This window comes from Tyto alba, unplaced genomic scaffold, assembly GCF_018691265.1.
Source record: "Tyto alba isolate M040663 unplaced genomic scaffold, T.alba_DEE_v4.0 Super-Scaffold_28, whole genome shotgun sequence".
Classification (NCBI taxonomy): domain Eukaryota; kingdom Metazoa; phylum Chordata; class Aves; order Strigiformes; family Tytonidae; genus Tyto; species Tyto alba.
In genome coordinates this window covers 11,213,279-11,227,567 of record NW_024881302.1, presented here as the reverse complement: position 1 = coordinate 11,227,567, position 14,289 = coordinate 11,213,279, and the positions used below count along the sequence as shown (strand labels likewise).

The window sequence follows — 14,289 nt, the reverse complement described above, 5'->3', positions numbered from 1 at the left end:
CAGAGTTGAAGAATATTAATTTATAATCTCCTGGCACCTAATGAAACCTAGACTAGTTCTGTATTTTCAGTTGTGTCAGGCCTCATTAATATTATGAAAGGTATTTAGAAAAACTCTTATACAGCTTTCCTTCAAGAGAGGTATATCACTTGTACTTAGGTACATCCTTAATTAACGTTTTCCACAAAAACTTTCTGGACTCATTTAACTCCAGCTGCTTCTTCTAAATAATGCTAAATTTAATTTCTAGAATGCCTTTTGAGATTGTTCCTTCACATAAGCCTCAGAAAGATCTATGCTTCTAGAATGGCACTGCCATAGCTGAGCATAGCTTATTTTTTTTTTAATAATTTACCTTCTAACTCTTTTATTTTCTTCCTCCTGGGTAAGTAACTTGTTCTTTTGGCTTTGTTTTTAAAGGTTCATTCTAACTTCAAAGCAATTCTAAATATCCAACTACTCATTTAAGTACATAACTAATTTGAATACGTTTCAATTTCAGGGCATGGCTCAAAGTGCGTCAGTTGAATTTCAGCTTGCTGTCACACCAGAAAGGGAAGTCTTACTCCTTTCCTGCTCCTCCCAATCTCAGTCAAATGCTTTCTTTCCCATTTTGCAGCAGCTCAGGAACTTATCTGATCTCAAGGTAAACTGAGTCAATTCACACAGAACCCAGCACTCTAAAACCACTCTACTTAGACTGATGCTATTCTATGGAGTTTACCTGTTGGTGGTGAGCTGTTAACTGCTTGAAGCTGATAACTTGTTTGAAGCCTTCTAGTGAAATCTTTCTTTCTGCTTCAGCTCACATAACAAAAACATTGGTATTTCATGGGTATGTTTGCTAGGGTGTAAAGTGCTTGTGAGAACTTTGGATGAAAGTTACTACTGAAGTACAGAATACTATTTGGAATATCATATGAATGAGGACCTCTATTTCACTGCTATAGGATTGATTTATCATAGGCTGCAAAGTAGGGGTGAAGCTACCTCGAGATAATTGAATATATGAATAGTTTGCACTCACTGAAAAAAGTAAGTCCTGTTCCCCATTCTTACTTTATATCAGTTCTGGCATTTGTCAAACACCCATTAAGAGTTGATTAATCTCAGTAATCCAGGAGGAAAAGAAAGTGGATTGTTCTGTAGATAAATTTAATGACATAGACTGGCTCAGCAAGGGTCTAACAAGAGCTAGAAGGCAGCGCAAGGACAGGTAGAACGGCGACTGTGGGGGAGACAGTTTCTCTGCACCTCAGTCCACATGTTAACCCTGATGTGATCCAGCCTTTTCTAAGCAGTGCTTTGATAATTTAAGTCAGTCATGATGTGATGATGGATTTATCTGAGTGGTTCTCAATAAGAAAAGCTTTTTAGTGTTTATTAAATGAAGAGCTAGTATATTTATTCTAAACGTTTTGATTCAAAAGAGATTTAAACAAGAAAAGCTTCTATAATGCTTTAAAACATCAAGAAATCATGACCATTTACATTCCAGTAGATATTTTGCCAGTAAAATTGTCATGATTACACCTAGGTTTTGTTTTGAGTAGCAGCTGTTCTTAAGTGGAAAAACAAACTGCTAGCCCTGTTAAAAATTTAGTGTTTGAGTTTACACAATTCCTATGTGTGACACAGCCTGCAAAACAGGTTTGTACACTCTGAAGGACATCTGGCATCTTCTGAAATTCTGTGGACTAATTGTTTATATCCTAGAAAGTACCTAGGGAATAAGTACCTGTCAAGGAAGGAAGCAAGGAATGTTGAATAACACAAGTAATTATTTTCCTCTGAAATCAGTGGTAATACACACTTCCATACCTCTGATCAAACACATATTTGGCTCCACTCCCCACACCCCCCAAAAAAAAAAAAAAAAAATCACAAGTCAGTAATTTAGGAGCTGGCAGAATGAAACTCCATATCAAAAAAACTTTAAGAAGCCTTTTTAAGGAATTCCAAAGTGCATGTAAGAATTGCTGTCTACATGTTCTGTGTGCTGACAATCTTAATTGCTCTGAAAACATAGTACCTGCCTCCAGTTAAGCCTTTCCTGACTTGTAGGTTGTGTCAAGGCCCAGACAAAAAACAAGCTTGCAATGCAGCATTGCAGTCATTACAAACCTGAGCTATTAAATGCTTATAATGATGGTAAGAAGTGTACAATAACAAGCCACTCTGTCAGCAGAATTCATGAAGCTTTGTTTCCACCGGACTTTTGTTATTCAACAGTGGTAAACCCATGAGCTCCTTTGTTCCAAATGGTGTAACCTTGTTTCCATACTAAATGAAATGTATCAGATAACTACTGGTTAATAAATGTCACCTAACAAGCAAGGGTTAGTATTTACAACCAACCAACCAAGAAAAGGAAACAAACCCAAACAAACCTTTTGTAAGTGGAGAGTACTATACTGAGATGTTCCTTAGAATGCTAGCTAGCTAGGAAACTTATTTCTTATTCCTGTAGCTTTACTCCTAACTGCTTCCTCCATTCCCCCGATAAAAAAATATCACATCCTATTTCTGCTTCTGTCTCAGACCTCAGTGGGTCTGCATATGATTTATATTTTTTTTTTTAAACAGAAGCATGTTTGCGACATACAGCTGAGAAAATTAAATGTAGTTGAACAAAATTTTAAATATTGCAACAGTAACACAGGTGAGAATATTCCTTAATTATACTCAACTTTGAACAATAGAGGCCCTGGCAATGTGTGTCTGAAAACTGGAAAGGAACTCTGCACCAGAGAATAATGGTCTTAAAATTAATTCTTTAGTCTCTGGTGAGGACAAGCTCTTCATGCTTGAAGGAAGGACTTCCACTTACCAGAGGTATATAGTCTTTTATTGTGAACTACTTTTTTTTTTCTTTCTTTCTTTCTTTCAAATTAATTATCTGTGGTGTTGGCAGGGATTTTTTTTTTTCTTTTGTAAGTGCTGCCCTGTACACTAATGTTTTCCCTGAATATGATCAGCTGGAAGCACATTTTTCCCTTAACACACGTGCATTACCTGCCATATAGAATTTTTATCTTGCTGCTGGTGTGTAGCCAGAAACCATCTGGTTCTTGTGTCAGGATTATGTTACATAAATGCCAGTTTAAGAGCGTGTGTATAGTTCTCCAACCAACACTGCACCAGATTTTGTACTGAATGAAGATCTTTACACTTTAGTTCTAAGCTTTCAAAACAACTCTGTAACCTGCTCTACAGTGTTCTAATATAAATAATGCTGCAGATGACTCAGTCCTCACATGTGAACACTCCAAGAAACTCCCTTCTCCCAGGCACTCACTGTCTGGTTATAAACATTTATGCTGAACACTGCAAGATTAAATGCTCCCACAGCCATGTACAGCCTGCTAACCAAAATCTACTCGTTTCCCCTCTGCTTTTCCTTGTCTCCTCCAAACATGCTTAACTTCAAGCAATGTTTTTGGGGGTTGTGTTTTTGTTTTGTTTTGGTTTGGTTTTCCTATTATGGTCTAATAGTCTTATCAGTTAGGGGCCTCATTACCTGAGGAGTCCTACTGAATTTGGCTTAACTGGATTTTTTTTTTTAAATAACCAAGTCAAAGCGTGCTGTAGAATTGCCAAAACCGGCACTTTTAACACATTCTGCCAACTTATGGCTGAACACGTACAGAAAGGTTCGCTCTCCTCTCACAGGAGAGCACGTGGTCACAAATCTTCATCTGGGAGGTTTACTGAACTAACACAGGTGCCATAACTGTATTGTGACTCTGCACCTACAGTTTCTACGACTAGATAGGTGCAATTTTGCACAGATAAAAGCTAAAACAAGCACGTCTTCACGCGGCTTCAGACGCTGAGTCCTTAACAGAGGCGGCACCCCAGGCCGGGCCCACTCCCCTCAGACCCCGCGGTGCACCCCCGCGGGCTGGGACGACTCTCCGGCGGCGGCGGGCGCAGGAGGTCCCTGGCAGCGCCCGGGACAGTCTCATCTCCCCGGCGAGGAGGCGCCCCACACGGCTGCCGCCCGTCCCCCTCTGAAACGACCCTCGTGTGGGATGAGGGAATGGGGAGCAGCTCTCCGACGACGCTGGCCCCTCGCAACCTTCGCGAACCGCACTTCCCAGAGGCCTGCGGGGCGACACACAGGCGTAGCTTAAGGGAAGGCTGGCGCCTGGCCTGCTGGGACGGGTAGTCCGTGTCCCGCCTCAGGCGTGCGCGCCAACTGTCACTGGAGGCGGAGACGGCAAGAAACGACAGGCGAGCGCAAAGGCTGACAGGAATTGTAGTTTCTTAATACGCACAAAGCGCAGGCAACTACATTTCCCACGTCTTCCGGGGAGGTGGGCCAGAGAGGAGCTCACGCAAGTCACGATGGGCATCGTAGTTCCCGCGCCTTACCTCAGCCGTGCTGCGCCGAGACCTAAAAACTACTAAAATGGCAGCAGGGGAGGGGGTACGGGAGCGTCGGGCGGCCGCGCTGCGCTCGCGTCGGGGCGGTGGAGTACACGCGGAATCGCTGGAGCGAGTGCTGAGTCGGTGCTGCCGCCGGCTTCCCCCTCACCCCGGACGCTGGGAGACGCTTCGGGGCCGCAGAGGCTTGTGGGGCAGCCACAAAATGGAGGCGAACGGGAGCGGCAGCGGGAGCAGTAGCGACTCAGCTCCCGACTGCTGGGATCAAGCGGACATCGAACCGGGCAGCGGCGCTGGCCCGGGGTCCGCCCCGCCGGCCGCGGAGGCCGAGGCCCAGCAGGAGCTGCTCGGGGCGGCTTTCAGCCGACAGCTGAACGTCAACGCCAAGCCCTTCGTGCCCAACGTCCATGCCGCCGAGTTTGTGCCGTCCTTTTTGAGGGGGGGCCCGGCGCCCGGCCTGCCGCCACCCTCGCCCCCGCCCGGCCTGCCGCCGCCGCCGCCGCCGCCCCACGGTAACTGCCGCGCCGGGACGGAGCTGCGCCGGCGGGTGGGCGCTGAGGGCGGAGGGATGGGGGCCATGTTGGAAGGGCGCGGGGCCGTGCTGCGGCGGGGCCCGGGGCGAGGGCCGTGGGGTCCCCGCGGGGGAGGAGGGGAAGGGCCACGCGGGACCGGAGCGCGGCGCGGACGGCCTCCGGCGGGCGGGCGGGCTGGGGCTGGGAGGCGGCCGGCAGCGCGGGCACCGAGGGGGTCTGGCTGACGGGGTGCGGGCGGGGCGCCTGGGCAGCAGCGCTGGAGGGGGGCGTGGAGGGCAGCGCTGGGCTGGGGGGGAGCCAAGAGGCGGCCCGGCCTGGCGGTGGGAGAGCGGCCCGGCCCGAGGGTTGGGGCCTTGGATCCTGAGGGCAGGAGGGTCTCGTCGGCGAGGGCAGACGTGGATGGGGGCACTGCCGGGGGGGGGCCTTAGGCCGGGAGAGGGGGTCTGGGCGAAGGGGCGTAAGGCAGCAGAGTCTGGGTAGTGGGGCTGGTTGCGGCGTCTGATGTAGCCCCGAGAGTTTCGAGGGGGCCTTGGGGGGGAGGCTGCAGGCTGACGTGGTACAGCTGGGGTGCTGGGGACTCTGCGGGGTGTGCTGCGGGAGGCCGAGCCGTGGTACAGGTAGTGTGCTCAAGGAGCAGCAGTAACTGGTGTGGTCTGGCTGTATGTGGATCCTGTGGACATTTCCCTGGTACCTTTGCTCGCAAAGGGTCGCCCATGAGGAAAGGAAACCACATAGCTCCCTTCTTAAAGCACTACAGAAGTTGTCAAAGATTTTGGTGGTGATCAATTTAGTGTTGCTGGGGAGAACAACACTGCTTCAGCCACTGGTGGTTCAGATGTATCTTATTGGTATGTGTTTTGAACATTATATCAAGTAGGGTGGGGTTTTTTCTAATATAATGCTGGTAAGTGATTAGTCAGGAAGGGAGATTTGTCTAGCTGGCCACAGTCAATGGAATAACTTGAAATTTACCCTGCTTTTAATTTCAAAGGATCTTTGTGTGTGCAACCAATGTTTATACTAGATTTACTTAGCATATGGGGAGTTAAAGGAGAGCTGCTTCTTAATTTCCAGGTTCAAACTGAAGGTCCTTCCAAACATCAAACATGTTAGTTAACTTTGTGGTAGTATTTTAATGTCACTCCTGCAGCTAAGGAGTTTGAGGCCTGATTGAGTATGATAATTTAACACCTTCCTTTTTTTTGGTAATTTTCTGTATCCCTGTTCATATAATATGAAACAAGCTAGTGTTTCAGATATTGATTCTAGTAATTTAATTTCACTAAAGTGACTACTTGTTACATTATGTTTGCCACTATTTCCTATTGATTGTGGGTTATTATTTATTGCGTTCTGATATATTAGTTTTGTTCTCCCTAGTATCTAAAGTTAGATGTTAACAGCCTAAAATCTGTAACTTTAGCATATAAAGCTTTCAAATTTTCATAACAGAAAATTAAGCCATTTTTTTGTGTTAGAGCAAATGTTAGATGATGTGTTCTTTACAGCTATTCAGCACTCATGATTTTTTTTGTCAGAAATTGTAGCCCATGCTATGCACGCAGGCCACATGTAAATGCATTAAAATATACTTCCAAAAAGCCATGGTCAGACTCCTGGATTCCATTTAGAATAAAAGTGTATTTTGAGGTCCACAGGTGTAAAGGTACAGTTGATAGCTTGAGACTGTGCTGAACATGTGATGCAGCCTTGAATAATCTTCAGAATTAATTCTAATGTGTTTTTAGGCCATTGCAACCTGCATCTAAGTCTTATTTTAAATGCATAATCAATACTGTGATTGAGAACTTTGTTGGGGTTTTGAATGCTATTAGAATAACTTTGCGTTTTTTTCCCTGCCTACTTTTGTCAGGTTTCTTCTAAGGCTTCCTATGTTTTTTTTTTTTTTTTGGTAGGATTTAAACTAAATTTCCTTACCTGCTCATTATATTTATTTCTTCATGCTCTCTTTTTTTTTCCACTCTTGCTACTTCTGAGGCCTATGGTGAGCTTTGTCTTTCCAGAGACTGGAGACGACTTTACTGAAAGCTTCCTGGTCATCTGGAGTGATCAGGGTAACTTTTCTTTCCGTCTTAGTTGCTGAGTACATTTCCTACATAGTGCTACCTGATTCGAATTCACCTTGCTTCTATATCTTCTTTAAGGTTTAGAATATTGAGTTTATATAATTAACTTGGATGTCCTTAAGATTAAACAGATAAAAATCTGCAGGTTTGTTTTTGTTTTGTTTTGTTTTTTAAAAAGTTTATTTCTTAACTGGAATACTATACTTGTTACATACTTTTATAGGTCTGATGTACTTGGTTACAGAAAGTAACTGAGTCTTGTCCTTGCAGATGTTCGTATAAGGTGACAACTACTTCCCTGACTAGAAGAACTAGGTGGAGCTTACTTACTCTGGAAATAAGTCAGAACAACATGTTATTAGACAATGGTGCTGAATAGGTTACTTTTCAGCAACCCAGTTTGCTTTTGCTTCCATAGGGAATTAGGTGTTCTGTGACACTCTTCATTATATTGTGAGGAAAAAAAAAAAAATCTTGTATTGAGTTCTGTACAAATACTGGTTTGTACTGGGAAGAATCTAAATTAATCTTGATTCTTAAGAACAATCTGAAAAGCTGGGTGTCAGTTTGAGAACTTACATAGCCTAAAGTTAAGTTCTAGTAACACTTCTTGGAACTTTTCTTGGTGAGATTTAGTTTGAGTCATAATTCAATAGTAATTTAAAGGATGTTGTAGGTCAAGATAAATGTGTAGTAGCAGCATGACATACAGAAAAATTCCACAGAACTGATCTCCATTGTGTGGCTGTAGTGTGTAACAGTGTTTCCTTTTATGCACACTAACTTAATGTTTTTAGTAACTTGTATTAAATTCCTGTCACTTGTGTTTAGAGCACTGAAATAACACTTACAGAAGCCGTTTAGGGAACAAGATGTTAACTTTATAAAATTGGGAAACTCCTGAGACCTGTATTCCAAATAGCTTACTTTAAAATTTCCGTTTTACAAGTACTTTTTGATCGCAAACTCTATATTAGAGAGAATATCTGACTGATGTTTACCACTATATAATTTCTGCTTGCAGATAATTTCAGAATTAGTTTGGAATTAAATTATCATTTGTTTATATGCAAAAAGCGGATATTACTTAAGTTTTTGAACCTAAGGAACATATTAAAACCATAATGTTCCAAATGTAGCCACGAGGACTTGCATTTATCAAATTGTGTCAAAGTCAAACTCATTTGTGTAAAATCTCTCTTTGCTGGGTTCTGTCAGAAATGTGAAATAGAGACTTCTTGATTTTCTGACTGCAACAGACATTGCTATAGCACAGTTTCTTCCAGTTGGCATGTCAAGTATGTCATGAACAAGTTGTTCTTTTAAGCAAACTTGCTGTAGATAGCAGTTGCTGGACTAGCAAACTCAACTAAATTAAGGGGAGGTGTCATAGTCAATAAAATGACAGTAGATTGTGTGAGGGCCTCTAAACATTCCTAATCACGACTGTACCTTGCAGCTTCACTGTTCTGTAGCATCTATGACTTATTTTTGTACTATGGTTTATTAATCTTGTAAGTGTATAGATGATGTACTCGCATTCGGGTGGCTTTTTGTTTGTTTCTGTGTCAAGGCATGGTTCAGAGGTATAGGGGAATAATTACACCCCTCCACCCCTAGATTAATAAGAATTCTACTATTTAAGTTTTGTTTGGATCTCAGGTATGAGAGAAGCGGGAGATTTCTGAAAATGCAGCATCAACCCACATTCTCAGGTTCAAGATTTGTCATAGTTCTTGAATATGCACAGGATTCTTGGTAAAATTGGTCACAGCTTCCTTGTATGGGCTACACAATATTTTATGTTAGTTTTATTTCTTTTTAGAAGTAATCTTTAAGTATTCACTGTTGACTTTGCTTGGAGCAGCAGACTGAACTAGATAACTTCCTGAGGTCCCTTCCAACCTGAATTGTTCAATGACTTGCAGTATGCACTGGTTGTGATAAGAAAAAAGTGTCATTAGTACAAAAGTAACAAGAACAAAAAGTGTGTGACATAGCAGCTGTGTAAGGAAAGACAGTGTTTATCCTATTGGTGGTATTGCTACTGCTTCATTTAGTAGCTCTCTTGACCGCTTCAAGTAGATTTCTGAACATACTTGTTAATGACTACAGTTTAAACAACTCAAACTTAGTCTTGAGCCAAGCAAACATCTGGCTTGAGATTCAGTGCCCTTTAAATTGCTTCACTTCCTAAATATCCTCACTTGTCTGTGGTAGTCACTTTTGAAACAGTTACATTCAAGCAGCTGGACATCATCAGCCTTCAAGTGCTGTAAATAAATGGATATAGCATCTATCTTTCTGGCTTCCCTGCCCTCATTTTTCTTGACCTTGTAGCTACCTCCTTGCGACATCCATATATTCCCCCTCACATGCCAGTCAGAAACAAAAGAAGGAGTTTCAATATATTCTGATCCAGTTCTGAAACTTGTAATTTCCAGAGTAGGATGTTGAGTTATCTGTATCATTGTGTTCCCCAAAACTGATCATCTCTTGTTTTACACAATTCTCTATAGACTGTATTTTAAGACTCTTCAACAACTCAATCCTCAAGAGACTTCACTTTGCATATGAATTTGCTAAGGAAGTCTTGTTTGTCTAAAACTAGTAGTCCACCATTCAGGAAGCTATCATATTAAAGGATTACATGGTTTACTCATATCAGCATCTGAATAGCCATGTGCTAATGATTTCCTCACAAGTAGGCTATTGGTAATGCTACTGTTAATACTTCGTAACTGTGAACTTGAACTGCTTACACGACAGCGAATCAGTGTCATATAGTGAATGCCAGTATATGGTATAAATTCTTATTATCAAAGACATCTTGATTTGAGTCATCACTTGACTATATAGAGCTGTGTTCTTCTGTATCAGCTTTTCTAGACAGATGAGCTGTACAACCTCTTTTAAAGCAGTCAGTGCAGAGAAAGGCTGTATGTCTTGGCACTGGCTTGTCAGATGATCAGACATAATATACCTGTGTGATGCAGTCAAGGTGCCAGTGTATTACACAGATGTCCTTTGTCTACATCTGAACTGTCCCCAGGAAGGTAGCCAGGATTATGTTGCTTCTGTTAGAGTAATTCATCGTGCTTGTAGCCTTTGCATGACTCCAATAAAAGACAGACCACTGGGAGCCGGCTGTGGACTAGATGAACTGTCATGGAGTGTACATGCAGTCTGCTGACCATGTGCTTAGCACCTGGGTTTGGACTGTTGATTTAATGTATTTGAAAGCATGATGTTATCTTAAAACTTGATTGCTCTATTAAAATGAAGACAAAAATAATTTGGGATAATTCTTGGATTCTGTTAACAATCTGGTTTTACAATCCCACTTTCAGAATTTTGGGATTTCTCTCCTGATTTGTGATGAGACACATGCAAGTAAGAGAAGCAACTGATTGTACGAAGCTAAGATAGGTGATTTTATTTTGTTGTTTTTATTATGAAGGAATAAGTTATTATGAAGGAAAATTTTATCAGTGAAATGTATGACTATTTTGACGAAGTCTGTGAAAAATGACACAGAATTTCAGTGCAAAAGTTAGTTTAGGACAGGTGATGCAATATTAAAAATGTATTCTCTAGAACAATCTGAGAATTTATGTGTAAATTTTACTCTTTTACATGTGAATGTTAAGATCCTGAGCTTAACCTGCTAAGTTTGGGGTTTTTGGCTTTGTGTTTTAATTTCTATTCCTGCTGGGCTATGAGACATCTTTGTTAGAGAATGGAATCCTTAACTGTTCTAATATAGGGCTTGATTTCTTGATTGTCTGTCTCAAAAATCAAGTTATCAACAGAGCACAAATACTGGGCATTAAGGAAAAAGGTTTTTTGTTATATTCCCTGAAAAACCCCATAAGCTTTCTTAGACTTAGTTATGAAGAAGTGTGTTGGGTATAGATAAGATAAACTTAAGGTGTGTCCTCACTGGGGAAGGAAAAAGGTGGGTCTTTTACTAAGCTAACATAGTCAAATCTTATTAATAGAAAGCAAGTGCTAATATTTTTGGTGAATTTTAGAAAGTCATGTTAAATCTATTAAAGGTGCTCTTACATTGGTGCATTTTAAAAACTGGGCATATATCTCTGTCCACTGGTGAAGGTAGGACATAGGCTATGAAGCAGGGCAGAGACAAGCAGAAAATAATTTTGTGTTAACTTTCAAACAACTGCCTTAATTACAGTGAACTCCTGAAAACCTTTTTTGTTCTGTGTATTTTAAAATATTGAATATGAAATACTTCGTTTAGCTCTAGCACTTGTGCTTAAAGTAATTTTTTGTGTGTTTTTTTTGTTAACTAAGAATCTCCTGGGTTTTTTTATTCTGATTCTCATGCTCTGTGTGTAGGTCTCAGACCTTTATTTTTTTTTTTTTTTTTTTTTTTCTCCAGTGTAATTCCCTTTATGCTTTTGTTTAAAAAAAAAAAAAAAAAAGGAGGAGGGAGGGCAAATATCTGTTATGTAATTAATGAAAACTGTTGAGACTGTGACTATTGTGTAAACGTGTACTGAACTCGGGTATCCAAATCACAGAGATGAAAAGGTGATGGGAATCCAAAGACAGGTGTCATGTGTTTCTTCACTCTTCAGCCTTCCAGGAATTCCTGTGAAGGAATTTGATGCCTGTATTGGAGGAGCAGCAACAAACTCACTATACAGACCATCCAAGTTTTGTAGATAAGACACTTCTTTCAAACTGAATTTGCCTTTTTTTATTTTCTTCTTTTTTTTTTTTTTTTTTTTAATCTCTCTCTATGCTCTGTTGTGTGAACAGTTTCATTAACCCCATAGTCTACCTCAGTTGTCAGGTACCCATACCGTCTAGATTCTTATCAGTTGAGCAGCAGAGCAGGCCAGGAGCTGCCAGTGCTGCCATGCTTAGCAACGAATGATGGCCTCTAATCAATTCTGTGAAGGCATTTGCATTGTGGCTCAGGTACCTGCTTCTGAGGAGTTACAAGTTAACCACTGAACAGTGTCTGCTTGTGTGGAGACATCTCTGAGCTTATTCTGTGCATCTGGTAAATACTGCAGTTTACATAAAGGTGGAAGCTGTCACTACTGCTTAGCACTTGGGTTTGTCTTTAATAGTGTATTTTAACTTCAGTTCTTGTAATATTGATTCCTAGTTTACCAGCTATACCTGTTCTATATAAAAAAGCTTTTTAAATTCTAATGTAAATTTAATTATAAAGCAATTTACTATTATTTCTCTACAAGAATATTAAGCTGTTAACACTGTGAAGCTCCTGCCTTACACTGTTTTAAAACTATTTTCAGAGGTTGATTGGTAACTTTTATTTCATTCTACCTGTGCAGCTTTGGTTATCGTACAACAAAAATGATGCAAGCACAAAACTCAATGTAAAATGCAACGAACTCATCAGCTGTAGTACAATGTTGTGTGAACAAAGTAGGTAGAGTGGATTCTTGCAGTATTTCTTTAGAACATTAGCTGTATTTTAAAGATACCAATAATCACGTTTTAAAAGTTGTGCAGTTTTGGATTCTATTGGGAGCATGCATCATACTCCAGTGAATTTTATATTAAAAAATAATAATGATTTTTACTTTATTCAGACAAGACTGAATTATGTAATGTCCTTTTCTGATGGTTTTTATCAGTAGATAAATGTAGCAGGTGTATCCATTTTTGCCTTTGGCATCGATAACAAAGATACTCCAAAAAATGTCGTAGGGCTCTGATGTTAAAGAGGACTAAAGATAAACCACTCACCTGATGTAATACAGTGAATAAAGTTGCAACAATAATTCTTGACTTACGGTTTGAGGAGAAATGGAGTATGGAGGATGCTATGTAAAATCTAATTGTTTATCGCATGTGAATTCAAAGCATTACTTGAAGATTTGGCTTAATTTCAGACAGTCTGAATTTAAAACCAGATTTCATAAAAACTACATTTTGAATCCTTCTCATATGACAAGTTTCCTCTCTGAATGGTTCTCACAGATGAGGATCTAGAATTTTCAAGCTGAACTTGAAATGTGTTACAGATTTTTCTAATTTGTGTTTAATTTGGTATATGTGATACTTTTACAATAATAGTGAACTATGTCAACCATAAATGTTGTTAGTTAGTTTCCTGCCTTCCAGAAAACATAAAATGAGAAACTTTGCATATCTGCTTCAGTGTTTTGGAGAGATGAGGATAAGTTACAAGGACTACTTAGAACCCTTCTCAGTTTCCCTAATCTTTAAAGGTATTTTGTTACAATGACTGCCTTTATCTCATGGGCAAAATAAGCAAGGTTACTTCAGTTCACTGGATTTCTCCAAACACTTTGCCACAGGGACAGTGTGGAGTTTGGACTTCTTGTATCCAGTATTGAGTCCTATGTAGTAAGCCTAGCTCAACTAGATTCAGAATTGTCATTTCCTTTTTTATGTGATCCAGAGTTTCCCTAGGTGTTTCAGTACTGAACCTTAAAGGCAAAGTGTTTTGCCTTGAATTATTGAGATTGCCTTTCTGCCCTCTCTGCCTTGGCACTAGTACTGATCTTCTACCCAGCGGATACGTTGCTTCAGAGTGCTGATCCACTCAGAAGCTGGTAGATCCTTTGCTACTTCAGTTTTTGGTCAGACCAGCTCCCTTTGTGGAGCTTCAATATTTACACATGCACTAGGGCTGACATGAGAGAAGAGAGGACAAAGAGCAAAATGTGGCAACTAGGTGGTCTAAGAAGCAGTAAGACTGCATCCTTTGTTTGAGGTGACTGTTTTAAAGGCATACTTCAGGCAGTCTGTTCATTTCCACGCAGAACAAATGATAAATCTGACCCTTTAAAGTCAGACTTTTATCTTGTACATTTGTTTGCAATGTACCAGTGCCTGAAATAATCTGACATAACCTGAAATTGTGAATCAGAAGTAAACAAATACTGAAGTAGTGTTTATTTTATCACTTAAAGCCTGTCCTTTTTGAAATTAAGATTCTTTATTTATTTTTTACTTGGTTTCTTTATACTGAACTATTTTAAAGAGCAGTTTGTGTTCCTTTTCTGCTTTGAAGGAACAGTGTATGCTTCATGTAAATCAGTGTTCTCTTTCAAAGCATGTGTGCCACATGTGAACCAAAGTGACCAGAATTTAGTAAGTGGCTGTACTCATAACTGAGTATCTGTTGTCCCTTGATTGTGTGGCATTAGTACTGTTCAGGATCTGTACACAAACTGTCTTAATGATTCTCGTGTGTGCTAGACTCCTACAAAATTTAACAGATAGACTTTTTTAGGTTACCAATTTCC

At 40.6% G+C, this 14,289-nt stretch overlaps 2 protein-coding genes across 2 annotated transcripts in view; one reads left to right on the top strand and one right to left on the bottom strand.

The window, feature by feature from the left end:
- TNFRSF17 (TNF receptor superfamily member 17) overlaps positions 1-4,449 on the bottom strand; it is a 19,070-nt gene extending 14,621 nt beyond the window's left edge. Inside the window, exon 1 of the mRNA XM_042798746.1 lies at positions 4,378-4,449. The gene's annotated coding sequence lies outside the window, so the exon portion shown is untranslated. The remainder of the gene's footprint in view (positions 1-4,377) is intronic.
- Positions 4,443-14,289, top strand: part of GSPT1 (G1 to S phase transition 1) — a 26,628-nt gene continuing 16,781 nt past the window's right edge. The window contains exon 1 of the mRNA XM_042798744.1: positions 4,443-4,901. Within this exon, the coding sequence (XP_042654678.1) occupies positions 4,595-4,901 (307 nt within the window). The 5' untranslated portion in view covers positions 4,443-4,594. The remainder of the gene's footprint in view (positions 4,902-14,289) is intronic.